General features: G+C 39.6%; 1 protein-coding gene across 3 annotated transcripts in view; it reads left to right on the forward strand.

The window, feature by feature from the left end:
* The first annotated feature begins 2,201 nt into the window (after window positions 1-2,201).
* GABRA4 (gamma-aminobutyric acid type A receptor subunit alpha4) overlaps window positions 2,202-18,069 on the forward strand; it is a 62,801-nt gene continuing 46,933 nt past the window's right edge. For 2 of the 3 annotated variants that reach the window (XM_068542234.1, XM_068542236.1), the window contains exons 1-3: window positions 2,254-2,282; window positions 2,753-2,871; window positions 17,641-17,708. In XM_068542234.1, the coding sequence (XP_068398335.1) occupies window positions 2,254-2,282; window positions 2,753-2,871; window positions 17,641-17,708 (216 nt within the window). Of the gene's footprint in view, window positions 2,351-2,752; window positions 2,872-17,640; window positions 17,709-18,069 lie in introns of all 3 variants that reach the window. The other variant, XM_068542233.1, reaches the window with a different exon arrangement.

An 18,069-nucleotide genomic window follows, 5' to 3' on the forward strand; every position in this document is an offset into this window, starting at 1 on the left:
CTCTACTGTTTTCTTCAGCTGATCTTAGGTACTATATACCAGTTAAGAAAAATATAATTGGAAGTAGCTATATAAAAGGAGGAATCTTCTTTTTATCCCTTTGAAGGTTTTAGTTTCACATACTTAAAATTGGAATTTTAAAGATAATTTGTCTTTAACTATGTGGAACTTTTTTTTCCTAAGGCCATTGTTTTCTGTTCTTTATATATATATATATATATATATATATATATATTTAAGTGGAATTGTAAGGAAAAGTAGAAAATACTGAATTAGGTTTTAGAGAGTATAGGAAAGCACTAAGATTGGAGAAATAATATAGTACGATATAATAATGCTATAATGTATTAGCAACTTTTAAGTGGATAATCTGAGGCGACAAATGCTTTCACGGCATATTTGGGGAACACACTAGTATTTCCATTTTTTCTCCAAGAGAGTGAGCTTGAATTTCATCCAAATTAATTAAGATGGGTCTGGAAACAAGCGATTCATTAATTCGTTTAATTGTTCATTCAATAAATATTTATTGTCCTTGTACTAGGTGCCATGCACTGTAATAAGAGAAAAAATAAACTCAGATAAACAAAAATCACCCAGCCCAGGCCCTCAAGCAGATTACAGTCTTTAAGAGAAGAATGATACAGATAGAATTAGGATAAAGTATAATAAATGCCATGAAGGAAGCAATATACAATACCATGAGAGTACATACCTCTGGCTATTATGCACTTTTGGCAATCAGAAAAGGCTTCGTCTTTGCAAGAAAAGCTTTAACCAGAAGATTGAAACAAACAAACAAAAATAAACAACCAAAACCCCCATACTCCCTTGGTTTGATTGTTTCCATATCAAATCAGTCCACCAGTCATCAAACTTTGAACAAACCGTCAAAAGTCCTAAACAGAACATAATTATTGGTAGTGACTGGTTCCAGGGACCTAACTTTACAGAAATTACTTAGGTCATTGATCCATCATATAAACATTTCCATATGCATCACTATTAAGGTGAAAGACACCTTTTCCCCTTGGAACCAATAATTAACATTTTTGAAAGTTCTATTGGAAGTGCTTATCTCTGTTCAGTAAAACACTAAAGTTATGGTGCTTAGTGTTCCTTTGCAAGTCATTAGTGAACTGTGAGGCTTCCCTTCTATTTTAATCTCTCTCTCTCTCTCTCTCACACACACACACACACACACACACACACACTTTGTCTTTTCCTGCTCTCTCCTCTCCCTCTCTCCAGCCATCCTTTCCCCCTCCCTGAAGCATTCTGGAAGTCGAGTCAGCTCTGTTGTGAAAGAAGAGCGTCAACTGTCTCAAGAAGTGAAAGTGATTTTGACCAGATGTCCCTTTTCTCCACCTCTTTTCTGCCCTCCAGAAAAAGGATGGAGCAACAAAGCAGAGGGCCTGTGCGTGCCAGGCGGCTACGGGTACCGTAAAGGAATTTGGTATCTTTGCAGCAACAGCTTGGCAAAGGAGTTGACTACAGAACGAGGCTCAAGTCCACTTCCTAACGGTTTGGCGAGAGCCCGCCCAGTGAGTTGCAACCCCTTTTACCAGGAAGAATCTTCTTTCCTTCGGCGCCCCCGAACACCTGAAGGAGAGAGTCCCAGAGGTTGTTTCCGTTCAGATTTGATCCCCTCTCCCTATCCTGGTCTCCCACTCGCCACGCCCAGCAAGCCCTGCCATGTCGCCCTTTCTCCACCTCCAGCCTTGAAAATGGGTACAAACAGGTCCTCAAACAACCTAAAGAGAGAGGAGCTTCAAGCGTTCAATCCACATCCCAGCGGGAGGCAGAAGTGGAGCCTAAGCTTTGCTGTGGGAGGGGACACACCTGTGGTGGGGCGTTGCGAGCGCGAGGAGGGGCGGAAGCCCCTGGTTCTGCTGCCTGGGGTTAAAGGTCGGAAAAAACTTGGCTCAGCCCTTCGGTGCCAGCGCCCCAGGGTTAACCCCAGCAGGTTCGGGGTGCGGGCACGAAAGGGTGTGAAGGGTATATACACAGCTCTCCATACACTGGAGAGCTCGGCAAGGAAAGGAGGGGGCGAGGCAAGGCAGGAACCGCCTCCCCGGCCCGCGTGCACACACGCGCCCACCGCGGCTGGGGCTGGCTGAGCGCAGGCGAGTGTGAGCGCGGGCGAGTGTGAGCGCGAGTGTGCGCACAGCTGCGGAGAGCCTCTGCCCTCGCCTCGCACCCTGCTCAGGGCATCTGGAGAGCCTGGAAACCTGAACAGGCTTAAAGTATGGCATGTTGCAAAGATGGTTTCTGCCAAGAAGGTACCCGCGATCGCGACGTCCTTCGGGGCCAGTTTCGCCCTCCTGCACTTCCTGTGCCTGGCGGCTTGGTGAGTTCCCCGAGGTGCTGGGGGCCAGGGGAAGGTGGAGAAGCGGCCAGCTCTGGGTCCCCTCTGGCCGCCAGCCCCCCCCTCCCCCTCCAGGGCGAATTAGACCCTCTGGTCTCCGCTGTAAGGTCAGCGACCCGGAGCCGGGCTTTGCTCTGCCCACGTAGACGCCGAGAGCAGAAGGGGCGCGGGGTGCAAGAAGAGTGTGGATATTGGGGTCCGTGTGCGCGGGGTGCGCCTTTCCTGACCATTTCTCTCTCTCCCCCATCCCTCCGCCCTGCCTCCTTTAGTTTGGGGCAAGAGACTCTTTTCCTAGAAGATAAATCTGTTTCCACCTGTTCGCTGATCAATTCTTAAAACAACCCCCTCCGCCCCTGTTTTGTGTGTGTGTGTGTGCGTTTGCAGTTTAAACGAATCCCCAGGACAGAACCAAAAGGAGGAGAAATTATGCCCGGAAAATTTTACCCGCATCCTGGACAGTTTACTCGATGGTTATGACAACAGGCTGCGTCCTGGATTTGGGGGTATGAACGATTTCAAACGCGCAAGTGTGTCTTGTCTGTCTCTCTCTGCGTCTGCCTGTCTGTCTGTCTGTGGGAATATCATTAGGTATGCGTCGCGTGCAAAAATGAAAAATCTCTCAGTCTCTCCCTCTCTCCCTCTTTCCCTTTCCCTCTCCCTCTGTCTCTTTTCTCTCTCTCTCCCCTCTTTTCATGATACCTCTGACCAGAAACCCGCCCCTCCCCCGTACTTTCCCATCTCCCTGCCCCCTCAGAAGCTTGGCCTCTCCGGAACACTAATTACCTTCCGGGACCTGACTGCCGGGTGGGCGAGGTTGAAGGGGAAGTGTCCAAAATGGGAGCTCGAGGCTCAGCTGCCCTGCTGCGCTGCGCCCCGAGAATGGACGGCCCCCTAACCTGGCCACTGCTCAGAGCAGGTTGCACTTGACACAGCTGATCCGAAGTCCCCTGTCCTCCCACGTGGAATCAGTCCCTCTGCCAAAACCTCGACCCTGTTCTGCCTAGGACATGAATCAGGGGCACAAGCTGCCTGCTCTCCTAGAGAACCCAGTCCTTTCCTATTCTTTTCTACCTTGGGATGAAAGTTTACTTTATTTGGAGGGGTGGCATTTACTACCCTCCTAAGACTTTGGAGTCAGGGGTATTTCTGCTATATTTCTTCCTTCAGTAAATGTGTATAAAGGGTCTAATAGAGGCACATCCATTAACAGCACTGTTGTTCTTTTCCATATTCATAGTCCCTTTGCTTATGTAATGAGAATCGATGTGGCAAGCCTTGTGCTAGGCACCAGGTTCACAGAAATCTCAAGATATTATTCTTAACCTCAAACACCCTCTCAGTCCAGTTCAGAGAGAGAACATGTGTCTTCACCCAAAGTGTTGGCCCATGGCTTCTGACCACCAAGTTCCTGTTCTTCCCACTACTCTGAGCTAGTTACCCTCTTGGGAAATGAGTTGAATAAGACATAGGCTCTATCTTAAAGGATATAGATACTTTACTGTTTAACCCTCACAGCAACCCCAAGAGAAAGCTATTACTATTCCTATTTTACAGATGAAGAAATTGAGGCTTGGAAAGATAAGCGACTGGTCCAAGTTCACAGTTAATAAGTGGCGTGGGCAGGATGTGAACCCAGATCAGGTTGTGTATTTAAAAGACAAACCCGTGAAGACTGAGATGCTATCAGATACTCTGTGATGAGTATCATAATATTAGAAGCACTGAAGCATTTCATTTAAGCTTCCTATGGAGGGTGTTTAAGAGATAAGAAGATGGGGAGTGTAGAAGGTAAAAGGGAGCAGGATATTCCTGGGAAAGAGGACAGAATTAGACATTATTTCAAAGGTGTTTGGTCCCAGCCTATAAAGAATTGTTGGAAATAAAAAAGGAGTGGATAGATTAGAGCTGGATGAGTCTTTAGAGTCTGTCTAGTCTTGCTCTCCTCATGTAACAAAGGAGAACACTGAAGATTCAAAAGAGAAAGTGATTTATACAGGGAAACATAGCATATTAATGATAGGCTGGAATCCGGTCTTCTGGAATCAGGAGCCACTTTTTTTCTGGATTTTATTGAGAAGGTTACAGGGAGCCACTGAAGGTTTTAATTCAGTTTTTGTATGTTGACAGTGATAAAGATGGATGAGAAGGATGAAAGATTCTCTTGGTTCTTTTCACGTTGCCTCTCCAGGGGTAGGATGCTCAGCACCGCATTTGGCTTCATGCAAATCTGAAAAGAGGCTTCCTTACAGAAGTGAATCATTTGTCAATGCACGATCTTTCATAAGTGACTGGGAAATTATCACTTTAGATTAAAAATAATTTTGTAGAGAAGGTTTCAGATGATGTGATGCCATTTAAGGCTATATTATATCAATAAAAGACGATTTATCTGACCATAAAGTTTTTAAGCTTGACCTTTCAAGTAAAGAAAAAAATGATGGAAGTATGAAATCACATGTAGTTTAAATATTCATTAGTGAGTTTTGATGTCCCTGAACCTAAATTAAAGTGAAAAGTTATCATTGAAATCATATGGTTTTATTATTTAATGTTGAAAATTAAAATCATATCTACACAGTTGGTTATAATGCAAGTTATAATTCAAAAAGAAGAAGGGATCCATTGGAGTTGCATCTTTTTTACCAACTACCCTCTCCCATGATAATATATAGACAATAAAATGAATGAAATCAACCTATGTAAGACATTGCTGGATTTTGGTTAGCTGCAGTACTGCTAAAATGTTTCAAGGGCAATATTAGTCATCTTATTTGTCTCTGCCAAGTGATCTTCATTGCCCACCTGGAGATCCTTTTATAGCTTTATGGGAAGGGGTTGAATTCACGTTACTTTAAGTGTTAGCAGTTGATTAATTGTTAATAACTTACCATGTAGCACAATTTTGGGGGTTGTTGCTCATAAATATTTGTGGTAAATGTAATTCATTTTTTAGAAGTGGGTCATTCTCTGTAAATACGTAGTATTCCAAATGTGACAGAGGAATAGTAATTCTCACCTGCAGAAAATGTGTAATCTGTTTACAAGATGTTATAAATGAGCATCACTGAAAATAATAAGAAAAATCATTGCTAGCAGAGACTCTTGGATGCCACAGGTATGATCCCTTCTTTGACATTTTATACTTTGTGGAAAGTTTGACATTTTATAAATGAAATGAAAACAATTCAGATTTTGACCAGTGTGCTATAAATACAGATTTACTCCCTGGTTCCTTTAATCCTACTTCTGCTCTCTGTAGAGCATTTACTTTATATCTGTTTATACAACTTAGCAGTGTTCCATATAAAATAAAGCTAAAAGCAAAGATCTGAATTGAAATTGGAAGGTTTGTGATTGCTCAGTAGGCCAGGCAAGGGTTGAAATAGATTTGGAAATGAAATTATATATTTTTAACTCAGCAGCACAGATTGCAATGGGGAAGTAAAAGGAACTGAAATGGTTCCTGCTTTTCATCTCTCCAGGATCTCCTTTCCCTTGTCTCCCACATTCTCCATTAGAGAAGGAAAGGGGAAAGTTGAGAAGGGAAGGAAGGAGGCAGAGTGAGAGAAGCTAGATTGGGACATCTGAAGGGGTAGAGTTCTTCCAGCCGTTGACAAATCAGTCTGCTACCATCCAGAATTAGCTTGTACCTGCTTAGAAGCAGCACACAGTAAACCATTCCACAAAGGGGCTAGAAAATCATCCCCTTGGCTCGTATCCACTTTCAACACTGTTACACACCGTCTTAAAAATGCACAGCTAAGGTACTAACCACCAGGAGATAGCTTAGGAAGCCAGCCCTTCCCCACTTCCATTTATTGAAGGATTATACAACCTTTTGTGCATGTCAGTCTTTTGAGGCAAATGATCTGGAATAATAAATGCTTCCAGATACATATAAACAGAGATGATTGCCTTAGATCATCTTCTACAATCTCTCTGAAATGGCAATGGAGCACTAGGGTCAGTTTTGCAAGGTTGTTCACCAACACAGTAGGACTTCAGATGAGTAGGGTTTTCTACAATTTTGAAAACATTTTCACATACAGTGTCTAATAAGATTATCACAACAAGGCAAAAAGATAAGCAGGGCAGGCATCATCCTTCTGTCAGAGAGGAGGCTGAGAAAAGTCCCAATGAATTACCCAATAACCCTGTAATTGATAAGTAATTGACAAGCAATTGACAAGGCCAGAACTCACTTCTGGCTCTTTAAACCCTTAGGCAGCTGGTCTTCTGCTACAACCACTTGTAAGACTTTTTTGCATCCTTCTGTTGAACAAGAGTCAAATTTTCATTAACAGACCTTCTTGTTACTAAGTAGGTCATTAAAATAAGCAAAACTACATTTCCCCCAGAGGAGTGAAATGAGAACTTTTATTTTAAAGCTCTAATAACATTTTTAAATGGAAAAGCAAACATTGGGGGAGTGTATACACTTAGGTAAATTTGGAAGAATTTTCCCACAGAAATGAAAACATCTTTGCAGTGTTTTCAAATGATCTATATCTCAACCTAAAAATTAAAGTGATGTGCCATGTGCTAGCTTTATTAATTGAACATTGACAGAGAATATATTTTTTAAAGTATATAGATGAAATGAACACTTGAAATGCCCAGGGCAACAGAAAAATAAAGCTTCATTCTCTTCTGACTTGTCATGTTCATTCATTCATTCATTCATTTGTTGAACTAATAGATAGTGAGAGACTGTTATGTGCCAAGAACAATGTTAAGTTGTGAAGATATAATTCTGAATCAGATACAGGCTAAGCAGTGTAGAGAGATAAAAATAACAAGGAAACAAATAACAAAGTAAATAAAAATGCTGTGGAACAATCCAACAGGATGCTAGAATAAATTGGGTGAGAGATCTATTTCAGATACAGTGGACAAGGAAGTCTTTTAAGCTAAGACCTAAAAGTGACAGACATGGAAAGAGTAAGCGAAAGTCATTCTCAGGCAGCAAAAAAAGCAAGTGCCAAGATCCTAAGGTAGATAATAAATTAGTGAGATTTAGACAGTGAAGGGTGTCCAGTGTGCCTGGAATCGAAAAACAAGAGGAAGAATCTCACGGGACTAGCTTGGAGTTGTTAGCAGAGGCCAGATCATACAAAACCTTTGGTAAAGGAGTTTCCTTTCATGAACCTGGACATCATTGGAGATTTTTTGGTGGAGGGAATGACGTGGTATGACTTAGATTGTAACATGATCCCTCTGGCTGCTACATAAGAAAAAGAAAGGCTTAGATATGAAGTTGGAACAATATTAGAAGCAAGGAGACCAATGAAAAAACTTTTTATTCCTTGGTTCTCTCCATTAAGTTAATGGTAGCTTGGAATAAGACGGTAGAGGTAGCAAAGATGAATATAAATGGATAAAAGTGAGATATATTCTGAAGGTATAATTCAGCAAAGAATTGGTGATGGATTCCATATAGGTGGTAAAGGAAAGGGAGAAATCAAAAATGACTCGTGGATTTTTTTAAGAAAATGGACAGAGAATAGTGTTATTTAAATTGGAGAGGATTGGAGGAGGAACAGTAATGGGAGGGAGGGTGAAATCAAGACATCCCTGGATATGTTAAGCTTAGGATACATGTGTGGCATCCTAGTGATTGTACTTGTCTGGATATCAGAGGAGAGTTTTGTCTGGGGTCATCAGTATGTGATGCTGTGAGAATAGATGTCTAGAGAGGAGTATAGAAAGAGCAGAGAAAAGAGCCCACAGCCAAGCCTCAAGGAACATTGACAACTGAAATAAGGGAAGAAAATGTAGAATTGTCAAAGGAGAATGAAAAGGAGTAGGCTGTGATATAGGTGGGCACTAGGAGAGTGTGAGTTACACTCAAGAGAATGGAATATCTTAGGAAGGAGGGATGAGACACCTCTCAAGTTCTTCTAAGATATTAAGTAAGATAAGAACTGGCCACACGGAGATACTTCATTTTATTCACTTTCATCAAAAATTCATTGAGGGGCTTCCCTGGTGGCACAGTGGTTAAGAATCCGCCTGCCAAGGCAGGGGACACAGGTTCGAGCCCTGGTCCGGGAAGATCCCACATGCCACAGAGCACCTAAGCCCATGTGCCACAGCTACTGAGCCTGCGCTCTAGAGCCTGCGAGCCACAACTACTGAGCCCACATGCTGCAACTACTGAAGCCCGCGTGCCTAGAGCCCGTGCTCCACAACAAGAGAAGCCACCGCAATGAGAAGCCTGCACGCCGCAATTAAGAGTAGCCCAGCTCGATGCAACTAGAGAAAGCCCGTGCACAGCAACGAAGACCCAATGCAGCCAAAAATAAATAAAAAAATAAATTTGTAATAATAATTTAAAAATTCATTGATCATATAACATACGCCAGGCACTGTTCTAGGATGGCACTGGGGATACACTGGTGAACAAAGGAGACACTGTTTTCTGCCCTCCTGAGCTGATACTCTAGTGAAAGAGACAGAAAAGGAGCAACAGAAATAAGCCAAATATAGAGTATGTCAGATGTTGATAACTCCTATCGAGTAATACAAAGCAGGGGAGGAGGTTGCAATTTTAACTAGAGTAGTTAGGAGGGAGAGACTTGAATGAAGTGATATTTATTTTTTTTTAATTAATTTATTTATTTATTTATTTTTGGCTGCTTTGGGTTTTCGTTGGGGCATGCAGGCTTTCTCTAGTTGCAGCGAGCGGGGGCTACTCTTCGTTGTGGTGCGTGGGCTTCTCATTGCAGTGGCTTCTCTTGTTGTGCAGCACAGGCTCTAGGTGCGTGGGCTTCAGTAGCTGTGGCACGCGGGCTTAGTGGTTGTGGCTTGTGGGTTCTAGAGTGCAGGCTCAGCAGTTGTAGCGCACAGGCTTAGTTGCTCCGCGACATGTGGGATCTTCCTGGACCAGGGCTCGAACCCGTGTCCCCTTCATTGGCAGGCGGATTCTTAACCAGGGAAGTCCCTGAAGTGATATTTGAACTATGATTCATAAGAGCATAAGCTGTATTTGGGTGGGGTCTTCTGGTTAGAAGTAACTCTACATGCAGACATGGTAAGCATGGAATTGTCACTGCAGTGAAGGTAACAGGGCTGAGGAGTAAGAAAGGGTCAGTGTGATATAAGGATGAGGTAGTATAAAGCTTTGCAGGCTGGTGAGAACTTTGCTTTTACTCTGAATCATATCAGAAGTAAATGGAGGGATTCCATTAGGGGCGAGACCTGAACTGGTTAATTTTCAAAGGCTCACCTTGGTTGCTGGATTGGGAACAGTGAGTCCGGGTCAAGGGCAACTGCAGAAAGGTTTTTAGGAGCAACCAGGCAAGAGATGATGGACATTTTGACCAAGTTGGTGGCAGAGAAGTTTGTAAAATTGTAAGAAATGGTTGGCTTCTGGCTATTTTTCAAAGTTCTAGTCTACTGGTGACAGCTAGAATATGGGATGTGAAAAAAAGGGAGGTGTCAGGTGTCACTCCAGAGTTTGGGACTTGAACATCTAGAAAAATGGAGCTGCCAAGACTGTGGCAGAAGCAGCTTAGGGATGTGGCTGAACAACTTGTATGTGAATATGTTACATTTGAGATGCTCATTAGATGTAAAGTGAAGATAGGCTTGGAATTCAGGGATACTGGGTATGTCAATAACGTATGGTATTTAAAGCCATAAAACTAAAGAGATCACCAAGGAATTAATGGTGATAGGGAAAAGGTACAAATATTGAGCTCCAAAGTCCCCAGTGTTAAGAGGTGGGGAAAGAGGTGGAGGAATCTCTGTCCCAGGAAGACTGAAAAGTAGTGACCTTTGAGGAAGGAGGAAAACCTCAAAGAGAATGTACATACCAGATGTTAAGTAAAGAAAGAAAACAGTATTTCAGTGTGGAGCAGGATTGGTCGATTATGTCTAATGCTCCTGGCAGACAAAGAAAGATAAGAACATAAAATGGACCACTAGATTTAGCAATATCTACATTTTCAGTGAGTTTGACAAGGGCAGCTTTGGTGGCATGATGAAGGTGAAAGTCTGATTGCATGGGTTCCAGAAAGAATGGGAGGAGTTTCTTTCTGGGCATTTGTACAGAGGAGCAGAGAAATGGGCTGGTAAATGGAAGGAGAAAGTAGCATCAAGAGAGCTTTTTTAAAAATGAGAGAACTAAGATTTTTTAAAAAGTTTGTGGGAAAAGTGCTGTAGATAGGGAAAAACTGGTGATATTGACAAAAGGAATTTTAGTGGGTCCTGAGCACGAAAACTAGATTATAATAGATGATGGAGTGAATAGAAAGGAGAGAATTCCAGGCAGTAAGCATAGGGTTTTTTTCCCCCAGAAGTTTAAATACGAAAGAGAAGAGAAAGAGGGAAGGTTGCCTTTTTTAAAGCTGTTTGTGTACCACTGGAAATAGACAAGTAGAGAATAATATTTGGGTGGAGGGAAGGGATAACTGAACGAAAGATGCCTGTGTGACAAGAAGAGACTGTAGAATCCAGAACACAAATTTACTTTCTTATGCTCTTAGTTTAAGAAGAAAGATGTACTGGTGCTAATATATATTTACAGGTTCTTTAGGGCAAGAATATGCAAAATGCATTTGTTGTTTCCTAAAATAAGCACTAAAAATCTAGATATAGGTTATCAATAACTTAGTGGACATTTAGATGATATTTCACTGGGATGTTAGCTTTCTTTTAGATGAAAAAATACATCAACTTGCATTTCGTATATCATTAAACAAATAGCTGCCTTATTGTCTAGGCCTTTTTTATGTATTTATTTTAAAAAAGCTTCCGCTGCACAGAACTGGATTCTGGATTAATAATCCGTGGTTCATGACACACTCCCATGATTGGTCCCCATATCTGTGGACCTTCTTTTTATCTATCCATCTATTCATTCATTTACTATAATAAAATAAAACCCACTTAAATAATTAAACCTTGACAACTTAGTCTGCTATATGGTCTCCCTCATCCTATTTGCCTGTCTTCCCCACTCAAAGTAACCACCATTCTGAGTCCTTTTTAAATTATTGCATAGCATGGGACTTCCCTGGCAGTCCAGTGGTTAAGACTTCGCTGTCCAATGCAGGGGGTGCGGGTTCGATCCCTGGTTGGGGAGCTAAGATCCCACATGACTCGTGGCCAAAAAACCAAAACATAAAACAGAAGCAATATTGTAACAAATTCAATGAAGACTTTAAAAATGGTCCACATCAAAAAAAAAAAATCTTTAAAAAAAATAAATTATTGCATAGCTTTATTTGAATATCATTTTAGCTCAACTTTACTCTTTAATAAATTGAAATTTTAAAAATTTAATTGTTTTGAACATGCTATTTACAATCTTTTGATGCTTTTTTCACTTAACTGTGTATTCCCAAGACTCATTCTTATTGTTGTGTATTGCTATAGATCATTCATTTTGACTGCTGTGTGATACACTCATTGCACAGGAACCAGCTGATTCATCTGCTCTGTTGGCAATAGGCATTTTGCTTGTTTCCAGGATTGTGTTGCTGTGAATATTCTGGCCCAAATTTCCTGCTGTAAATGTGCAAGAGTTTCTTTTGCATATATATCCAAGAATGGATTTTTCTGGATCTTAGTGTAAGTGGGAGTTCAACTTGATGAGATAATGCCAAACTGTTTTCTATGGTAGTTTTACAAATTCAAACTCCCATTTACAGTGAATATGAGATTCAGGATCCACAAACCCTTCAACACTTTGGAAAAGAATATATATATGTGTGTGTATATATATATATATATATATATATATATATATATATATATATATATACACACATACATACATATATATGTGTATATGTATATACATATATGTATATATATATATATATATATATATATACTTGAAATGGTATTTTAATGTGAAATGATTTGTATTTTTCTGATTTCTAATGTGGTTGAACATCTTTTCAAATCTTTATTGCCTACAGGAATTTTCCTTCTGTGAATTGCATTTTCATCTTTGGCTCACATTTTAGTGTTGTTTTTAGTACTTTATTTATTCATTTATTTGATGCCTTTAATATTTAAAAAGTAGAGCTGGATTGATAGGATCCTACCATAAAGGAAGCACTAATCTTTAAGGTCATCTAAATAAAGCTCTATAGTTATTTGCTTTCTCAACAATATCAGTAGACATCTGTTCCCTGTTTAATATGCAGGAACGCTAGTTTTTCTATATTTTGTGACAAAGAGAATTAGAGCCTTATTTAAATATTTCACTAAGATTCCTTGCTGTTGTTGTACCTCTTAAGCACTTTAGGTCTCTTGATTTGGGAAGACACATTAATAGTGTTTTGTAAGATGTAGCTGGATGCATGGATTTAGGGGACCGAAAACCCAGAAATCTTTCCTCAAGTGCATGGCTGGGGAGGCAATGTGGAGAACAGGGAATGAGTCGTTTCAGCATCTGCAGAACTGCTTAAGTCTCTTTCCTGGGTGTGATAGCAAATTGGATCCTATTATTGGAGAAGAAATTAAAAAGTGATATTTTTGTCCAGGTCTCTACAGCTGAAGTAAACAGTGGGAAATTTTCTGAAATGTTAATTGCCTTCCCACTTTCCAAGCAAGTTAGATTCATTAATAAGGTGGGAGTATTCCTCTGAATTTGATCCTGGTGGTGTTGGCTCCTTCTTTCAAAGACTGTTGAAGATCACTTTGCCTTAGGAACTGTCCACTATATTTGGGGGATTAAAAACTATTTCCCTATTAGCAAAGTAGTAAGATTTTAAAATAAAAGATGTCTTTTATGTTACACAAATCCATAGAAAATTATGAGAAGTCCTTCCAAGCTGAAAATTATCTGGTTTCTATGTAATTATGCTCTTAGGAGGGTTGATTTGAACATCCTAAACAGCAGTGTTAGAGGAAGCGTCTCTAAGAATTATTCTTAATTGCATAGCGACCGTGATTCATTGAAAACTGATTTATTGGAAACCTATTGCATGTAAGGCCTGGGATTTGTTCGGGGAGAGGATATAAATCTAAATAAAACACGAATTCTACTTTAATCAGGAAATATTTTTAGCTTAACTGATGTAACAAATGAATCCCAGTACTTTTTCCTTTGGGGAGACTTTAAAATCACTGCTGGAATGATATTAGGAACACAATCAAATACATAGTTTTCACTACCTAGTATGTGTAAAGCACTATGCTCATTTGGGATTTCCAAGAGGATTAAGATTGGTCTTTGCTGTTAAGGAGAGAAAGACTGAAGCAGGCTACAATAAGAATAAGGGCAATGCATAGGAAGAGCTGCAGGACCGTAGTTCAGAAACTACTCATGAAACAAAATGGGAGAGGTAGGTATGGCATGTTATGTACTAGATAGAAAATTATATGTAAGTAATTAATGGTTGATTTATTATTTAACGATATAATTAGCATAGTAAATCTAGAACATACTTTGTAGATCAATCCAGGGGGTTATAATTCTGGCTCTGGAATATAATATTTAACCTCTGTGAGCTCAGTTTCCAGGTCCATAAAATTCTCATGAAATATCATCCCTGGAGGGTGTTGTGAGGATTGAATGAAATAGCATATAGGAAGAGCCTAGTATCCTGCTTGGCACATAGTAGGCCTTAAATAAATAGTAATAGTATCTCTGCTTATTGTTCTTTGGGAGGAGCCCCATTTCTTGAGAGCAGTTCCACACATACATGCCCCTTGATCTGTCCACTCTCCATCCCGACTGACTGCCACATCCTTAGTCCAGGACACCGTCATCTCTCACCTGGCCTAGTACAGCAGCCTCTTAGAAAAGCCTTCTTCTACTCTTGCCTCCCTATAATTCGCTGTCCATACAACTGCCAGAGTGATTCAGATCATATATTTAGATCATATATTTTCCTTACATCAAACCTTTGATGGTCTCCCAATGATTACGGGATACAAATTAAACTTCTTACCACAGCCTATATACAGAGGCAGAGCTGGACTGCATAAATAGGGAGAACACTTGGGGAAAGAACACAGGACAGATGATTAACCTCTGTGTTCATTTGCTTCAGCTGCCGTAACAAAGCACCACAGACTGGGTGGCTTAAATAACAGCAAATTTATTTTTTCACAATTCCGGAAGCTAGAAGTCCAAGATCAAGATGTCAGCAGGGTTGGTTTCTTCTAAGCTCTCTCTTCTTGGCTTGTAGATGGCCATCTTCCCTCTGTGTCTTCACATGGTTTTTCTTCTGTATGTTTCTGTGTCCTAATCTCCTCTTCTTATAAGGGCACCAGTCTTATTACATTAGGGCCCATCCTAGTGACCTCATTTTAAGTTTATTCCCCTTGTAAGGACCCTATCTCAAAATATAATCTCATTCTGATGTACTAGGTGCTACTTCAACATATGAGTTTAGGAGGAACATAATTCAGCCCATAACAACCTCTCTCATGAAGATTTATACAAGTTTAAAACAGTGACAATAACATATATTATAAATATGTTGCTTAAAACATACCACTTTCAGAATATGGCCAGAGAAGTAGGTGCTCTGTCCGAGCCTTTCCCCTTGAAGTTCTCCTCACCTGAAATGCATTCTCTCAGTTCTTCCAAAGGCTCGTGATCATCATCCAGATCTCAGTTTAAAAGTCACTGCTTTGAAGAGTGGCTAAATAATCTAGAGTGGCTTTCCCAGACTCTCACTCTGTTACTGGCCTCTTTTGTTTCTCTTATGAATGGCAGCATTCTTCCATTTAATTCATTTCCTTATTATTTATATTTTCACTCCCCCAATAGCATGTTAACTCCCTGAGGCAGGGAACTTGCAAGTCTGGTTTACCATTGTATCACCAGGGCCTAGCATGGAACCTGGCATACAGCAGGTGGTCACTCAATAAATGTTGACTAAATGGGTATCCGAATGTAATTTCTCTACCAGTTATACATTTTTAGGATCTCATTCAATCTCAAAGACCTTTGTGATCTTATAAAGCAAATACTGAATAATGTCACAAGTACCAAGCAGTTTTCAAGAATCATTGAAAAAGTAGTATGTTATGTAAGAATTTGAAAAGATTCATTATTATCATGGAATCATTGTAACCTTAAGAATTAGCATAAACCCACACACCTTAAAATAAATGTATAAGGAAAAATATGATTGGCCTAAATCCTCCCTCTCCTACCCTTCCCCCACTTCAGTAGAACACCTATGGTATTAATATTTTACAGGACATGGTTTGGTAAATAAATACTGTTCTAGAAAACAGATAAATGCTTTCTGTGAACTAAAGTGAACAGCATCACCTAGGAACTTGTTAGAAATGCGAATTGTCAGGCCCCACCTTAGACCTAATCTAACAGCAAGTCTGGGGTGGAGTCCAGCAATCTGTACTTTAACAAACCTACCAGGTGATTCTGATCCAGTTAAAGTTTGAGAACCAGTATCCTAAATTGATCTTCAAAATAACTGGATTTCTCAAGATTCTCATCAAACAGTCCTGTTGTCAGGACCTACTCAACCTTATTTGTTCTGAGTAACTTATCTCTCCTTGTCCTGACTTGCACTGAAGTAGTGTTTTTAACACTTTAGCAGTTGTCCTTAAGAAACAAGCAGAGTAATTTTTCCCACTTTTGAATCTTTTTGAATGAAATCTCCATCTACTAGGGTTCAACACAGATTACCTATCTATTCCTGAAACACTTTGGCTTTAATAAGCTTGTTACTATCATATTTTTGTTGTTGTTGTTTTCAATTTCTCATTCAAATAAAAATTCAATTAACTTCTCACACTTATTCTCTCTGTTTTCCAAAGGTGTTATTTTTTAAAAATGAAAACTCATGGCAGATCAGCCTGATCTCTACTTTTTCTCTCACTATACTTCCAAAGGATATATTTTTCTTAGGATACTTATTCAAAAAAAGAATTTTCTTTCTCCTTCAAACTATTTTTCTTTCTGTGGCTCAATCTTCACCATATAGAGGGAGAGATATTCTCATTTGTTTTATGAGGGTAACTTTAGACCTAGGGCATTAAGCTATCCCAATTGTTCTTTGTCTTTTTTGGCGTTAAGTCCAATTGCCCAACCATTATTCAAGGGAAATAGTCCATCTTGATAGCAGATGTTATTCTTTCCAGTATGGAATAGGTAGCCCCTGGACATACAGTGTTATAAACCATCATTTAAGAAATGATGTTCAAGATTGCAACAATTTTAAATGTTTATTAGTAATTAAAATTGATATGTATAATAACAATTGCTATCATTATTGAGCACATTATGTTCTGGAGACTGGGACAAGTGATTTACATGTATTATTTCAGTTAATAGTCATTAAAACCTTTACCTCTGATGATATGTGACTTGACCAAGATCATACAATTAGAAAGTGTTAGAGCCAAAATTGAACTCCAGAATTTCTGATTTTAAGCATCGTGCTAAACCCAGATTGCAGCAACTTTCCTTTGTCTAAAATCTGTGTCAGCCCATTGTCATGATGCCCCCACATTTCTCTTCTGTGAGGCACACCCATATACTTGTTCCTGAACCAGTTTTATTTAGACGTAGGAAAGACTCTCAGTAGTGGCCATTATTGGAAGAAAAGAGAAACTAATACCTGATAAGTACTTTCATGAGGGAGTAACTGTGTTCAGGGTCTCATAGGAGCAATTTCATTTGATCTCCGTCAACAGTCTTGCCTGATAGTTATGGTTGCTGCTGTTGGGGAGTTAAGTAACTTGCCCAAAATCACACAGCAAGTAGGTGGTAGAGCATAAATAGGTCTAACTTTTAGGAGAGCTTGACTTTGGTCCTGATTACCAGTGGATGCTTTACCTATTGTTAAAGGTGACATGACTCATTTTTGTGTTTTAAGTTATTTACCAATATCCTTAACTTGCCAAAGATGCATTCCTTACAGCCATTATGGTTTTTCTCCTCCTCACTCTTGTGGTTAAGTTCCCTCTTTTTAACAGCTCACTTCTTTACTAAAGGCCAATCAGATGATGGACTAAAAAAAATCACAAAGGCTAAAAGCTTTTGTTCCCTGCACTGCCTGTTGTAACAGTGCCCAGGGGTGATGTATCTTTGAAGAAATAAGGTTCCTGGTAAGTAACTGGGGTTTCTTTTTGACTGTAAGTAAACATTGCTCTCAGGTTTTGTTGTTCTTTTGTCTTCATTTTTTGTAGAGCTGCACTGTCTCACTGAAAATTTAAGATGCTTGTAAAAACATGATATATAACCTGTCTTTACTTTTTAATTATCAAACCCACCTTGCCTATAAGATTGGTAATTATTTTTTCACACTTATTTACTTCATACTTACTAGGTCCTGTTACAGAAGTGAAAACTGACATATATGTCACTAGCTTTGGACCTGTTTCTGATGTTGAAATGGTAGGTATTTGGGAAATTAAATGTACTTTTTGAGGTTTGAAAAAAACATGCAGAAAAGAAGGCAATTAGCATTTATTTTGTAATCGATCACACAGAGCTAGAAAGTCAAAGAACAACCTAAAAAGTTTACAAAAGTAAGACGTTGAACTTGAATTTCAGCTCTAACATTTGAGTATTTTTTGGTTTGGAATCATTCTCAACAAAGAAGAGAACGTTCTATTACTAGTCCCCATAGTACAACATGTATGTAGTATTTTTTTCCGTTAGAAAATTATTGAGGAGGAGAAAATTAGAGAGTGTAATTAGTTTTGGTATGAAACTATATTGTAGTCCTAAATGCATTTAGAATTCCTTGTTGGCG

The sequence above is a fragment of the Eschrichtius robustus genome, chromosome 4 (genome assembly GCF_028021215.1).
Source record: "Eschrichtius robustus isolate mEscRob2 chromosome 4, mEscRob2.pri, whole genome shotgun sequence".
Taxonomy (NCBI): Eukaryota; Metazoa; Chordata; class Mammalia; order Artiodactyla; family Eschrichtiidae; genus Eschrichtius; species Eschrichtius robustus.